This window comes from Callospermophilus lateralis, chromosome 2, assembly GCF_048772815.1.
Source record: "Callospermophilus lateralis isolate mCalLat2 chromosome 2, mCalLat2.hap1, whole genome shotgun sequence".
NCBI classification, from domain to species: domain Eukaryota; kingdom Metazoa; phylum Chordata; class Mammalia; order Rodentia; family Sciuridae; genus Callospermophilus; species Callospermophilus lateralis.
The window spans coordinates 202069018-202082959 of NC_135306.1; the positions used below are offsets into that span (position 1 = coordinate 202069018).

At 45.4% G+C, this 13942-nt stretch overlaps 1 protein-coding gene, 1 non-coding gene and 1 pseudogene across 3 annotated transcripts; all 3 read right to left on the reverse strand.

The window, feature by feature from the left end:
* Positions 1-130: 130 nt before the first annotated feature.
* Positions 131-5204, reverse strand: Wdr74 (WD repeat domain 74). 2 transcript variants are annotated; one of them, XM_076844698.1, is made up of 11 exons: positions 5125-5204; positions 4937-5043; positions 4732-4853; positions 2868-2943; positions 2602-2748; positions 2362-2463; positions 1376-1476; positions 1239-1294; positions 780-925; positions 631-687; positions 131-341 (listed from the first exon to the last, which is right to left on the reverse strand). In XM_076844698.1, the coding sequence occupies exons 1-11, from the start codon at positions 5186-5188 to the stop codon at positions 162-164; spliced, it is 1158 nt and encodes a 385-aa protein (XP_076700813.1). In that variant the 5' UTR covers positions 5189-5204; the 3' UTR covers positions 131-161. The 2 variants fall into 2 exon arrangements, with proteins under 2 accessions (XP_076700813.1, XP_076700814.1); XM_076844699.1 differs by lacking the exons at positions 2868-2943; positions 5125-5204 and having other exon boundaries at positions 4937-5039.
* Positions 5205-9122: 3918 nt separating this feature from the next.
* LOC143393202 (U2 spliceosomal RNA) lies at positions 9123-9313 on the reverse strand. Its single transcript, XR_013090510.1, has one exon. It is a non-coding gene; the product is annotated as a U2 spliceosomal RNA (small nuclear RNA).
* Positions 9314-10288: 975 nt separating this feature from the next.
* On the reverse strand, positions 10289-11905 carry LOC143390563 (non-histone chromosomal protein HMG-14 pseudogene; annotated as a pseudogene).
* Positions 11906-13942: the final 2037 nt, after the last annotated feature.

Consider the following 13942-nt stretch of genomic DNA (forward strand, 5'->3'; position numbering starts at 1 on the left):
CCTGGCCAGCCTCCCTGGCTCCGGGGCCGCTTTTGTGACGTCAGATATCCCACTGCCTCAGCTCAGGAAGCCGCCACCCCTCTAACTTCTCCTATCACAAAAGGTTCAGATCACAAAAGGTGGGAGTTGAGCTGTTTATTTACAAAATGGGCATGGGGTTTTCAGGGGCTAATGGACTTCTGCTGCTTCTTTTTTCTCTGTTTGGTTTGGAGAGCTCCTTGGGTCTGGTTTTGATCAGGTAGTTTCCTCTTAGCAGCTGCCTCCAAGGATGCCCAAAGTTCATCTGTCTCTGTGTCTTCTGAAGGTACCTTGTTGATCTCTTGAGGCTCTTGGGGCTCATCCTGGTGAGTCCAAAGAAAGCTCAGGGGTCAAAAAACAGGGAAGCTCTAGCTGGGAATCAAATTCCTCTGGGCACCAACACCACCTATATCTCCCAGAAACCACTGTCACCATGCTCTGCAGTGTATCACCCTTTGTGATAACCCTGTCAGAATTGTAACACCCCACAGAGAGAAATTGAGTGGCATAGCAGTCCTAGATCTGTGTTCCAGCTGCCTTCTTTTTCCTTTCCATAGGGAAATCCTCACATCCATGCCCTTAGCTCCTACTTTCCCAGACCGGACTGCTCACCTCCCAGGTATCCCTGCCAGACAAGAGGAGGCAATTCAGTCGAGACTTCAAATAAACCTGCAAAAAGAAGGAGGGACCTTGTAGTGCCCAGGCAGGCTGAAATACATAGAAGCATCAAGGGGTGAGGGCCAGAAAGTTTGAGCTCCCACCTTATGCTCCAGGCCTCGTGGATTCCGGATCCTGTGTATCCTCAGGACTCTGTCTAAGCCACAAGAGGCTAGTAGGGGCTTTGAAGGGTGGCACTGCAACCCACGGACACTGCCTGCCAGTCCCTTCAGACAGCCCAGTAGGCGGCCTAAAGAAGGTAATAGCATTGGTGCTAGCTCGCCAGCTAACCACCGTTTATTCAGTGTTTACTGTTCAGACCACTTTCTATTTTAACGTTTAATCCTCCATATAACCAAGAATTACCAATAATATTTCTATTTTACAGGTGAGGAAACTAGGGCACAGGAAATTAAGTAATTAGTTCAAGGTCATACAGCTTTTGTTGAAACATGTGAATCCAGGCAATCTGATGTCTCCAGGAGGGTGCAGTGAATCCCTATACTACCTGTTAGAGGGAACCATGACTTTTTCCCTTCCCCCAAATCCCCTAGCCCACTCACCTTGTCGAAAGTCAATTTCTGCCAGTTGCCCATGAGTGTTCCCTACAATAACAGAGCTGAGAAGACCAGAGGCAAGGGGTCAACAGGAATCTCTTGAATCCTTCCCAAGCCCCACTCCAACCCCTCTAACCACTCACTTGTCCCCAGGAGTGAGAGTCATGGCTGTCAATGGGTACTCGCCATACGTGGTCTCTAGAACTGGCCGGCGCTGGGGGGAGGCTGGATCATAGACTCGGATCTAGAGAGAAAACTGAGGCATCACAAAAGCATCCTTGCCCTGCATACTGCCTCCTGGCATCTCTGTATGCTCATCCTTTCTTCTGAGCACTGCTTTCTTGTTCCTGACCCACCCTCAGAGAAATGTTCTCACTGGAAACACAAATCTGAGTGTTGCTGGGGTGAGCAGAGCTGCTCAGGAGCATGAATGGATAGGGATAATGGGGAGAGGTCCTCCACAACAGGGAATGTGAGCATTCTGTCCCTCCATTCTCCCATCTAGGAGTGGAGGAATGGAAAAGCAAGTTGGTCCAATAATCAGAGGGAGCTGAATTTCAAGCAGACATTTAGCATGAATGAGGGAGGAGCGAGGAAGTCCCCATAAGTAGATTAAGCAGAAGTATGTCATCAAGACCATTCCTAAGTTTCAAATAGTAACCCAGTGCTCCCTGAGTTTCAGGGCTTCAAATGAGACAAGCCATAAAGATCCCTAATAGAGCCTTTCAAGCAAAGCTGAGGAGCTGAGGCAGGAGAGGGGAGGGCAGGCCTGTGTCCCAAAGCAAATCAGAGAAGCTTTGGGACCAGAATTCTCTTTTTTGACACCCAGCCCAATGTCCATCCTTGACACTTGTGCCCTGTGGAACCCACTGTGAAGGGGACACTCCCTTCTCTTTCACATGGGAGAAATAGAGCTGTGGTTGAGCACATTCCATCCTAGAATGCAGTAAAGGAAGGCCACAGGCTAGCACCAAGGCTTGGGGAGGTGTACACTCTCCGAGAGCTCTAGAGGGAAGAAGGACTGAGAAGTGGCTGTGCCACACCATAGCAGCCCATTTTGCCCATAGAAGCTGTTTTATTAAGAAGCTGCCCCAGCCCAGGTATGGGCAGGGATGAAATAATGCCTCACCTGATGGTACCCTGTGCATGTAATGAGCTTCTGTGATCCAGGGAGGAACTGTATATCCTGGTCCCAGATGGGAACTCGAAGGTCTAGCCAGTCATTCCGCACCTGGTGTTAAAGGTGAACAGGGGATAGGATGGAGGTAGGTTCGAAGTGCTACCAGTTTTAGTCCTCCTTTATCATCCCCTAAAGTCCATCTGGTTTCTAATCAGTAAGTGGTCTCAGATTCCCTATCCCATCACTCACATTCTTGGCCCTGAACACAGGCTCCTCAGATCCCTGCAGGTCCCACACCTTCAAAGCATTCTCCTTCCCACCTGTGGCAACTATATGGGGTCGTGCTGGGTCTTGGCGCATCCTACAAACCCCAGGACCAACCCTCAATTCCAGAAGCTGAAAAGAATGAGAGATGAGTCAGTTCCAGAGTTCTTTATCTTTCCTCCCCTAAATCCCTCATTAGGCTCCTAATGCTAACTTTCACCTTCCCCAACCATCAGAGTAGGGAACCTTACTGGGTCAGAGGATGCTTCCTTATCATTGTCACGCCAGACTCTAAGTATGCCAGAATCTACACACGTGATGAGGGTGCTGCAAACAGGGAAGATACAGTTGGGATTAAAAAAAAAAAAGAAAAAAAAAAGTGTGTTCTCCAGGCCCCAGCTGACACACCTCTAAATTCCTGTTAATTAGACCCCATCCTAACAGCCCAGTTTATATGCCTCACATATGCCAGGCAAGCGCTCCACCAATGAGCTACAGCCCCAGCCCCCAACCTCAAGATACCTGGGGTCTATGCAGGGCCTAACAGCATCCAGTTTACCTGTCAACTCAATTTAGTCAACAGGCAGGTGGTTACCAGTTTTATGAGGAAACTGGAGGCTCTGAGAACTTAAAACATTTGCCACTCAGCTAGGACTGAAAATCAGACCCAGACCTGGAAATCAAATTTGTGATACTTCAAAGCAGAGTTCTTTTCCTATTCCTCAGCTAAGTTGGGGTACCTGGCCTTTATGGTCTTCCTGATTCTTGAGTTGGTTCCTAATGGAGTCGGAGTGGGAGTGGGGTGGGTTCAGGATCATTATCTCAGAAAGGACTGAAACAAGACTCATCCAGTGGTCAACCATTGAGCCACCCCAGGTTCTATTCTTTTTTCTTTCTTTTTTTTGTGTGTGTGTAGTTGTAGATGGATAGCATGCCTTTATTTTATTTTTATGCAGTACTAAGGATTGAACCCAGTGCCTCACATATGCCAGGCAAGTGCTCCACCATTAAGCTACAGTCCCAGCCCCCAGGTTCTATTCTTGAGTTCCCTGTTTTTGGGGTTCTAATGTCAGCCTCTCCCTCAAACTATATCTCCCAAGAAACCCAAGGTATTCTCTTCCCAGTATCCACACAGCCTCGGCCTACATTCTTCTTCATATCTGCCCACCCTCTCTTCCTGGGTTCAGGCTCTGTACTATTTGCCTGAGCCCTGGCAAGAGTTTCCTAATTGCTTTCTCCAGTCCTCTACACTCCTACAGGCTCTTAGCTCCACAGCATTTCCCACTCAAAGCCCAATAATTCCCACCATCTACAAAATGAAAGTGCAAATCTCTCAACCTAACACTTAATACATTTAAAATACATTTAAAGCCAGGCATTGGTGGTACATGCCTATAATCCCAGCAGTTTAAGAGATTGAGGCAAGCAGATCATGAATTCAAAGCCAGCCTCAGCAAAAGCAAGATGCTCAGTGAGACCCTGTCTCCAAATAAAATACAAAATAGGGCTGGGGATGTGGCTCAGTGGTTGAGTGTCCCGGAGTTTGATCCCTGATACCGACCACCCCACCGCCCCACTCCCGCCCCTGCTCCCCCCCAAAAATTCTACCCATCTTTCAAGTTTCAGTTCAAAACCACCTTGCCCCACGGATCCTTTCCAGACCTCACTTGTCAGAATCAATACTACCTCCAAACAAAAGCAGCCTGTCCACAGCCTTCTTTCTTCATCTTGGGAAAAGGCTTGGCCAATTACCTAAACATCAGACCTTCCTATCCTTTATTCTGGGAGCTTCATCACCTTGCTCCCATTTAAACCATTAAATGACTTGCCCAACATTTTGAGCAGAAAGTCACACTGGATCTCAGAGGGAAAACCCAAAGGATGCACACTTAACGAAGGCAGAAACTTCACCCGCAGCCCTTGCTCTTTGAGTACGGAACTCAGTAGATATTTAATAGATGTTATAGGAATGCACGAACTGAAGGCAGGAACCCAGGTCCCCGTCACCCAACTCAGGTCCTTGTCACCTAAGAGCGTAACGACATTATTCCGTCGTCCTAGGAGCCTCGACGCTCTCCCTGAGCCCTGAGCGTTCGGCGAGGGGACCTGACTTACCCGTCGGCTTGGGCGAGGCCTCGGAACGAGCCCTCCCCGCCCGGACAGTGCCTCTGGCCCTGGAACGTGCCCTCCTCGGTGTTGAAGTGCCTCACCTTTCGGTCCGCGCAGCCCACCAGGATCTGCAGACAGAGGGGCGTGATGTCCAGGAGAGCGAGGCTACCGCCTCGCGGCCCCCAACTCCAGCGCAGCGAGGGCCACTGACCTGGGTCTCGCCGCCCGCGCCCCAGCAAAGGGCGCTCACCGCCTCCTCCCGCCGCGGCTGTCCCGCCGCCGTGAAGTTCGCCGCCTGTTTCCGCTGAAGATTCACCCCTGCGGGACGAGGGTGTCAGTCGCGCAGCGGTGGCAAGCGAGCGACCCCTCTACTTCCCGATTTCCAGCACTGACACGTACCTTTCAGGATCCCAGTCTCAGTACCGACCCACACGTGGTTCCAGCGCGCTGCGGAGGGCGCCATGCCACAGCCCGTTGCCGACCGCTAGTACTTCCGGCGCACAGTGTGCGTCATCAGTCAGCTCAGGCGCCGAACCCCACGGGGTAGTTTCCGGAGAAGTGGAAAGCTAAAAAGCCAAGATTCCTGCCTGCGCACTGTGTTTTGTTTCATGAAAACGAAATCGGCTCGGCTCGGGTGGCGCATGTCTTCCAAGCGATTCAGGAGGCTAAAGCAGGAGGATCTCAAGTTTGAGGCCAGCCTCGCAACTTAACAAGGCCCTCCCTGAAAAAGAAAAAAAAAAAAAGGGGCTGGGATGTAGCTCCGTGGGTAGAGAGCCTCTGGGTTCAGTTCCCAGTATCACACGTAAAAACAAAACAAAAATCGAAATCAGGATTCGGGAGATGCTGCTTTAAAGGGGTCTTTTTAATGCTTGGACTAAATGCATTCTGCTGTCACAGATACCTAATTAGAACGCATCCTTCCTGGACTCTGATGCTTGATGGAGCCAGCCCTAGTCCGTCTCCCTGCTTCGTCACGAAGTCCGTTTGGAACAGTTTATTGGAGAAGAAAAGTTCACTTTAGAAACGACTCAAATCATTAGTGAGGTGCATGACCTCATTCTCAAGTGCAAAATACACAAACTAAATAAGGAAAAGTCTCTGATAAGTGGATGCTGATCCATAATGTGGGGGGTGGGGAATGGGAAGAATGAAAAAACATTGGGCAAAGGGGAGGAAGGTGGGAGGCGATATGGGGGCAGGAAAGATACATGAATGACTGCACTTATGGCGGGGTTCTACATCATATACAACCAGAGAAATGAAAAGCTGCGCTCTATTTGTGTACAATGAATCGAAATGCATTCTGCTGCCATAGATACCTAATTAGAACAAATAAATAAACATCATTTTTTAAAAATAAGGAGGGGCTGGGGATGTGGCTCAAGCGGTAGCGCGCTCGCTTGGCATGCGTGCGGCCCGGGTTCGATCCTCAGCACCACATACAAAGCAAAGATGTTGTGCCCGCCGATAACTAAAAAATAAATATTAAAAAAAAAAATTCTCTCTCTCTCTCTCTCTCTCTCTCTCTCTCTCTCTCTCTCTCTCTTTAAAAAAAATAAAATAAAATAAAAATAAAAATAAGGAAAAGTGGGGATGCAATCAATGATCTTATAAATGCTTACTTTGGGGATGTGGCTCAAGCGGTAGTGCACATGCCTGGCATGCGTGCGGCCCAGGTGGGATCCTTAGCACCACATACAAAGATGTTGTTTCTGCCAAAAACTAAATAAATATTAAAAAATTTTAAAAAAAGAAAAGTAAAGGTTCTGACTTACCTTATTTATTTATTTATAGCCGTTGGAATTACAGGCCTGTGCTGGGGCTTTGATTTTAATACCTCGAATTGAAGCTTCATGATGATAAAAATTGTTTCAAACTTGGTGCATGCCTATAATTGCAGCTATTTGGGACACTGAGGCAGGAGGATCACAAGTTTGAGGTCAAACTCAGCATTTAGTGAGGCCCTAAGCATCTTAATGAGACCATGCCTGAAAGTAAAAAATAAGAATGTGGCACAGTGGTACAGTACCCCTGGGTTCGATTTCCAGGATCCCTACCTGTTAGAGACGAGCTCCAACAGGGGGTCTCAGGAGACAAACGATGGATGGTGAGGAGTTGTTGAAAGAGGGGTGGAGAAACAACACAGACACCAAAGTGAAGGTGCTGAATCCCAATCTTTACTTGTGAAGTTGATCATATATACTTTTAATTTTGGCAGGCTCACAATACTTTGTGGTTACAAAACAGGAATCATTATTCAGAGAAACAAGGTATTATGTAGCTACAATTAGAATAGAAGAATGTATCTTGGCTTATGCATAAGCAAGCATTTTTTCCTTTCAGTTTGCATTTTGCTTTGAGCTGTTTCTGTTTAGTTAGAAATGTCCCAGACAGGGCTGGGGATGTGGCTCAAGTGGTAGGGTGCTCGCCTGGCATGCGTGCGGCCCGGGTTCAAGCCTCAGCACCACATACAAACAAAGATGTTGTGTCCGCCGAAAACTGAATGAATGAATAAGTAAATAAATAAATAAATATTAAAAAAAAAAAAAAAAGAAATGTCCCAGACTATTGGCCTATACCTTGACTATTCTTTCTTGACTTACTGACTGGAACCGGTGCCACAGTTATGGCAAGTGGTTAACTTGAAAAGAGGGGCTGCTAATTTTAATCAAACAAGAGTAAGAGCACAAACCATTGTGCACAGAGAGAAGAACAAGTTGCCCAGTACTAAGCACTAATCTGTCTTCTTAACATTAATTATTCTTCTCTAGATTTTAATTTAATTTCTCAAAAACTTCCTTGACAGGAATACAGGGAGGTTTTCATTAGACATTAACAATTTACGCTCCACAGCTGAATCATTGCATTTAGAGCAAACAGATCTATTCTTTAGAAGTTGCTGCATTAATTGGGAAAGTCATGTTTTTTCCTTCCTACTTAATGGTCATATGAGAAGTCGCAACTATACTTATTAAAGAAATACAGAAACAAACCAGCCCATTCCCAGAAAACTGAGTTCCTCCAGAGGATGGACATCTTGCACCATCCATCTCAGTAAGGCCTTGCCTTTGCCTGAGTCAGGGGAGGGGCGCAGCACCTACCACCACCAAAAAAAATTGGTTCAAATTTAGATAAATCTGCGAAGTTAAAAAGGTTTTCCTCCCAAGCTGTAAAATGCCAATAATATCCCCCTATTGAGTGACCACTGCTCTCTTACTGAGAAACTTTGTTCTCTGAAATCAGACTGCTGCAAATGTTGCTGTTTGAAATTATATCAGGGACCTGTGTGGTGGCACACGCCTGTAATCCCAGCTGCTGTAGAGGCTGAGGCAGAAAGATAGCAAGTTCAAAGCCAGCCTCAGCAACTTAGCTAGGCTCTGTCACAAAATAGAAATGATTGAGGATGTGGCCGCAGTGGTTAAGTGCTCTTGGATTTAATCCCTGTTACCAAAAATAAATAAATAATAATGAAATTATATCAGTAAGAAAAGCATCCCATTCTTGCCTGGTGGGTCTAAGTCTTTCACACACAGACACAGAAAAGTCTTGATTTGTATTGTAGTTCAGGTACACAGCTTTAGGTAAGGTTTGTTTTGCTTTTTGGTGGTGGTAGTTTTGTTTTTCTTAAAATTCGTTTTGCTTTTGGTACTGGGGATTGAATCCAGGGGCACTCTGCCACTGAGCTATATACAATCCCCCAACACTTTTTATTTCTTATTTTTGAGACAGGGTCTCACTAAATTGTCTGAAACTTGCAATCCTACTGCTTCGCCTCCAGATTACCTGGGATTACAAATGTGCACCAGGGTACTTGTCCAAATAACATGAGTTTCTGAGCACAGCATTGCATGTATCTTTGTGTGGGGGTTGGGGAAGAGGGTTGTTGGGGATTGAACTTGTGCATGAGAGGCAAATCACTCTACCAACTGAGCTATGTCCTCAGCCGCTTATAATGCTTTTTTTTTTTTTTTGGTAACTTTTTGCTTAGCAGCTCCCTTTTCTCTAAGAAGGTAAAAATCTTTAGAATCTTGTTTTGTTTTATTGCTCTACCTCCAGGCCTTGACATTTTCTGAATAGCACACTGAAGAATCCAGGGATAATGTTAGCTTGGGCTGAAACCTCCTAGGAGAAAGACCTTCAAGGATCATGTAGAGTGAAAGAAAAAAACCTCAACATCTCCCAGTATCCGTAGACTTCGGGAGTTACTGAAACCCCCCACAGTCAGTCCTACCACTTGAAATAGAGCTAAGCTATCTCATCACACATAACCGCAACCCAAACGAGTAACGTCAAGCTCGTAACGCAAAAACGAGAAAAAAAGTCAGTTAAGGTGTTGTCTCATAAAAGCTTATAACACTGAATGTTCTTCCTTTAATACTAGCGTAATTCCCCCAGAGGGGGGGTGCACCGTTCCTGGAAGTACTGCAATACCAGGCCGATGCGTGGAGTGGACGGAGCAAGCCCCTATTCCATCTCCTGCTTCCAAAAATCCATTTAATATATTGTCCTCGGATAGAGGACGTATCAGATATTAAACTGATAAGAACAGATACTACACTTGATCTTAGCCAAAAGGCCGAGAAGCGATACTCAGTAACCTGCTTCCCGGGAAGCTTGGGATGTGCAGTCCCTTTTACAGATATGGTGTTTTTCCGAGTTGAAGACTAAATTGCCCTTCAACATGTAATATTCCTGATAATCAGTTTTTTCGCTATGATTATTTCATATAGGCACTACACTTTTTGAAATAAACCTTAAATTTGGTCCTTTAATGCTTTGCTCATTTGCTCCCTGAACGTTGTATTTTGCATAAACCCGCCCCCTCGCTTTTTTAACTCCCTGGGATTGGTCTACAAATGAGTCCGATGTCAGTGCTCGGCGATCTTGTTTCGTGGATTAGTCTCCTATACCGAAGATTTTGGGGGAGTTTCCTGGGGCGGGCAGCCCTCCCAGGCCTCTCTCATAGGGGCAGGTACTGGGTGAGTCCCCATGCAGTTTCAGAGATCGGGTTTTGGAGCCCAGAGAACTGTGCTGTGATCCCTGCTCCCCAGTACCTCATACAGAGAGCTTAATGAATTCCATTGTAAGATTGGGAGCCATCTCTTTTTTTTTTTTTTTTTCGTGTTTGAGATTTTTATTGGCTGTATTGAGAATCAGTACACAGACACTCCACTTTGTACACAATTCTTAACACACGTACCGGAAATCTAAAAAGCTTTATACTGTTATTCTTTTTCAGTTATTCCAGTGACTTTCCAGCTTTTAATTTGGAGGCAATTTTTTCTTAATAGAATATCAAGTACCAGTATCTTTGAATGCTGTTATTACTTAGGTCCCACTAATTCAAAACTTTGTCACACACAACATACTCAAATTTTTCATCTTTCACAGTACATTAAAAATATTAGGAAAACTAGACTTCCACAACCAAAGATGTTATAGAGTACATACGATTCTGACAGCAATGATCCAGTAGTGGTCTTCTTTAGAAAACATTTCTACTAAAAAACACAGGAATAGAAGTAATTTAAAATATTCAAGACATTAAACGCAATACTGTGACTCCAAACTGCCATTTAATATGCTTTGTATTGTAGGATATAAAACTAACCCCCCACCTATGGAATGTTAAGCTGACACCAAAGACAGTCCAAGCCTCCCATAATTCGATATCCCACTATTTTCTGGTTGTACCCAAAAATAAACAACCAGCAAATGATTTCACTTCTAAAAAAAAAAATCATTTACACTTAAAAAATGGGATGAGGTGGGATTCCCTCCTTTTAAAAAATGTTTCTAGAGCTACTAAAAAATTTGCATTTACAAAATAGTTGATAAAAATATTCCTCTGGATTGTACAAGAAGGGAGACGGGACCTTGAAAAGATATGGTGTATGATTAATCAGACTTGGCTTCTTTCTCTTCTGCTTCATCAGAGGCTGGACTCTCCTCGTTTTTCGTTTCTCCATTTTCTGCAGGTAAATCTTCTTTAGTTTCCTGGTTAGCCACTTCAGCCTGTTTTCCCTTTGCTCCCCTTTTCCCTTTTTGAACTTTTTTTGTCTGATGATTTATCCTTGCCCGCCGCCTTCCGGGGCTTGGCGTCCGCCTTGACAGGAGCAGGCTTAGCCGAAAGGCGGGCCGACCTCCGCTTGGGCTCCTCCTTCGCCGCGCCTTGGGCCCCTCCTTCGCCGCGCCTTGGGCGGAGCTGACCTTCCTCTTGGGCATCCTAGCGGCGCGCGGGGCACGTGCGAGTGCTGCGAGCCCCGGCGCGCGGAAGCCTTCCGAAGCTGCGCTGCCTAGCTGCTGCTGCTGCTGTTGCTGCTCCCGCCGCCTGAGCTGCTGTGACCCGCGGAGGGGGCGGTGGGAGCTTGGGAGCCAAATCATCACAAAGTGATGAAAAGTTCATTTCTGTTTTAGTATAAAATACTGAGATTTAGGGCTGGGATTGTGGCTCAGTGGTAGAGCGCTGGCTTAGCACACGTGAAGCCCTGGGTTCAATCCTCAGCACATAAAAAATAATATAAAGATGTTGTGTCCAACTACAACTAAAAAATAAATATTAAAAAAAAAAAATGCTAGGGCTGGGATTGTGGCGCAGCGGTAGAGCGCTCCTCTAGCACCGGCGGGACCAGGGTTGGATCCTCCGCACCACATAAAGATAAAGGCATTGTGTTGTGTCCATCTGCACCTAAATAAATAAATAAATAAACTATCCTGTACGTTTGCCAGAACCCTGTTAGCTGTAAATTCCCAAGACACCTCCCTTTGTAACTTTTTGTGCTATATAAACATTTTCTTCCCTGAGATCTTGGCTGTTCTCCAACCCAGCTTTGAGTGAGACAGCTCCTGGCCAGCTACCTCTCTTGTGTATACAACATAAGCTTGCTTTAATTTGATTTAAAATTGGAGTCCGTGGTCTTTTCTTTGCATTGTGGGTTCAACAAGCTGAGGACGGTTAAGGAGGTTGCTTTCCCGCCTCCACGTTCTCCCCTAATTTCGGTGCTGGGAATGGAATCCAGGGCCTCCTCTGCTAGCTAAGAATAGCTAGGGAAGTGTTCTGCCATTGAGCTAGGATCCCAGTCTAAAAAGTGGCCTTCTTTACCATTCCCCTTTGTATCCTGGGGATCCTGACTTTTTTCTGAACCACCACCCCTACCCCACCCACATCTGCTGTTTGCATCATCTATCCAGCCTTCACAGAGAAGGAAAGCCCTGGGTAAGACATTTCATTGGTTTCTGATTCCTAAATCTTGGATCCAGCCTCCCAGAGGGAGAGATCTCTGGCCCTTGTGTCCTCCTGCCCATGCACTCTTTGAACAGTTTGTTTTTTTTTTCAGGCAGACCAAAAACATAGGTAGGCCTGTATAGTGTGGTCATACACGGCCTGTATATTACCCAGCTACTCAGGAGGCTAAGGCAGGAGAATCATAAATTACAGGCCAACCTCAGCAGTTTAGTGAGACCCTGGTTGGGTGGCGCAGTGCCTGTAATCCCAGAGGCTGGGGAGCTGAGGCATGAGTGTTCTTAATTCAAAGCCAGCCTCAGCAATTTAGTGGTGCCCTAAGTAACTCAGCCAGATCCTGTCTTTAAATAAAATATAAAAAAGGGATGGCGATATAACTTAGTGGTTAAGTGCCCCTGGTACTACTACTATTACTAATAATAATAATTAAAAGGAATGAGGCTCTAACTAGAATAAGATATATTCCATGCATGTATAATTTTATCAAAATGGACTCTACTGCCATGTATAGCTAAAAAGAACTAATAAAAAAGACTGGGGATGTAGCTCAGTGGTAAAACACCCCTAGGTTCAATCCCCAGTACTAAAAAGGAAAACATGGCTACGTATCCCCTCACCTAAAGTGTCACAGAGAGCTGGCTGCCTGTAATCCCAGCAGTTTGGGAGGTAGGCAGATTTGAGGCCAGCCTCAGCAATTTAGTAAGGCCCTAAGAAATTTAAGGAGACCCTATCTCAAAATAAAAAGGTAAAAAAAGGGCCTGGGGTTGTGGCTCAGTGGTGGAGTACTTGCCTCACAGGTGTGGGGCACTGGGTTGGATCCTTAGCACCACAAAAAAATAAATAAATAAAATGAAGATATTGGATGTGGCTCAGTGGTAAAGTGCCCCTGGGCTCAATCCCTGGTGCAGTTAAAAAAAAGAAAAAAAAAAAGGGTCAACTAGAACCCAGGGGCAGAGACAGGGCTGTTATAGGATTAGGGGAAGGGAGGAGACTGTGGATAACTTTTAATGAAATGATTTTTTATTCCTCCAAGTGAAGTTTGGCTGTATGAAACAGATTAATATTGACTCCTGCCATGTTCCCACCCCCTACAGTTCTCTTAGTGGACAATTCCCTGGGCATATCTCAGCAGCCAGCAGTAATTATTCTTCCTTGGAGCAAAGGGAAGTGATGAGTTATTCCTTCACTCCCATTCTACTGTGATGGAGAAACCAGACCTGATTATAAAATGAAATTATAAGAACATTATAATGAAGAACCAAAGCCTAGGAAAGAGTTAATACCCCTTCCCTTCTGTTAGCCTTTCTTGAGGAAACCTAATTAACCTTGGGTTTCCTACCTATTGGATTATAAATTGTCTCTAGGAATCTAACTACTCTGTCTTGAAATGTAAACACCCTGTGCAGATTTTCAAGGCCAGAGATTCAACAGATGCTTGTGAAAGAGTTGTCTCTTTGTATACTTTCTAAATTCTGTAGGAATCTAGCTAGTTAATTAATTGCTAGGCCAATTAACTGTAGTCTAAACTGTAACCTCATAGACTTAGTTCTTAAAAATATAGCTCTTAGGGAAGTAAACTCAAGTTGTCTTGGGCTACTGCTACCTGTGAAGGCCACTTTGACATAACACTAGCAGGTGTTTTACGCCTTTGTTCTGCACCTATGCATGGTCTTTGGTCACAATAGGCCAAAAATTCAATCCCATCAATGTTGTCAAATCTACTGGTGTTGTAATGGTTAAAAAATGATGTCACATTTCCTATAAAACTCCATGCAACCTCAGCTCAGGGCCCAGAACTTCAGAGTTCTCCAACTCTCCCAGTGGTGCTTGAGTTTCTTGCTGAGCGTGATTGTCATAACACTACTGTCACCTGCTATGGGAACAGGAGGTATAGGAGTGGGTCACTGTTCCTGGAGCACAGGAGGCTAATAGTGAGAGGGCCCCATAAGGACTTGAAAATGAAGCCGGGCTTGG

Bases quoted from the DNA above. Each gene is read 5' to 3' on its own strand.
- Wdr74 (XM_076844698.1), bottom strand. From the start codon at position 5,188: ATGGCGCCCTCCGCAGCGCGCTGGAACCACGTGTGGGTCGGTACTGAG. The intron at 5,044-5,124 runs GTACGTGTCAGT...CTCGTCCCGCAG, and splicing joins TGAGACTGGGATCCTGAAAG to GGGTGAATCTTCAGCGGAAA. The intron at 1,477-2,361 runs GTGAGGCATTAT...TTTTCTCTCTAG, and splicing joins CATGCACAGGGTACCATCAG to ATCCGAGTCTATGATCCAGC.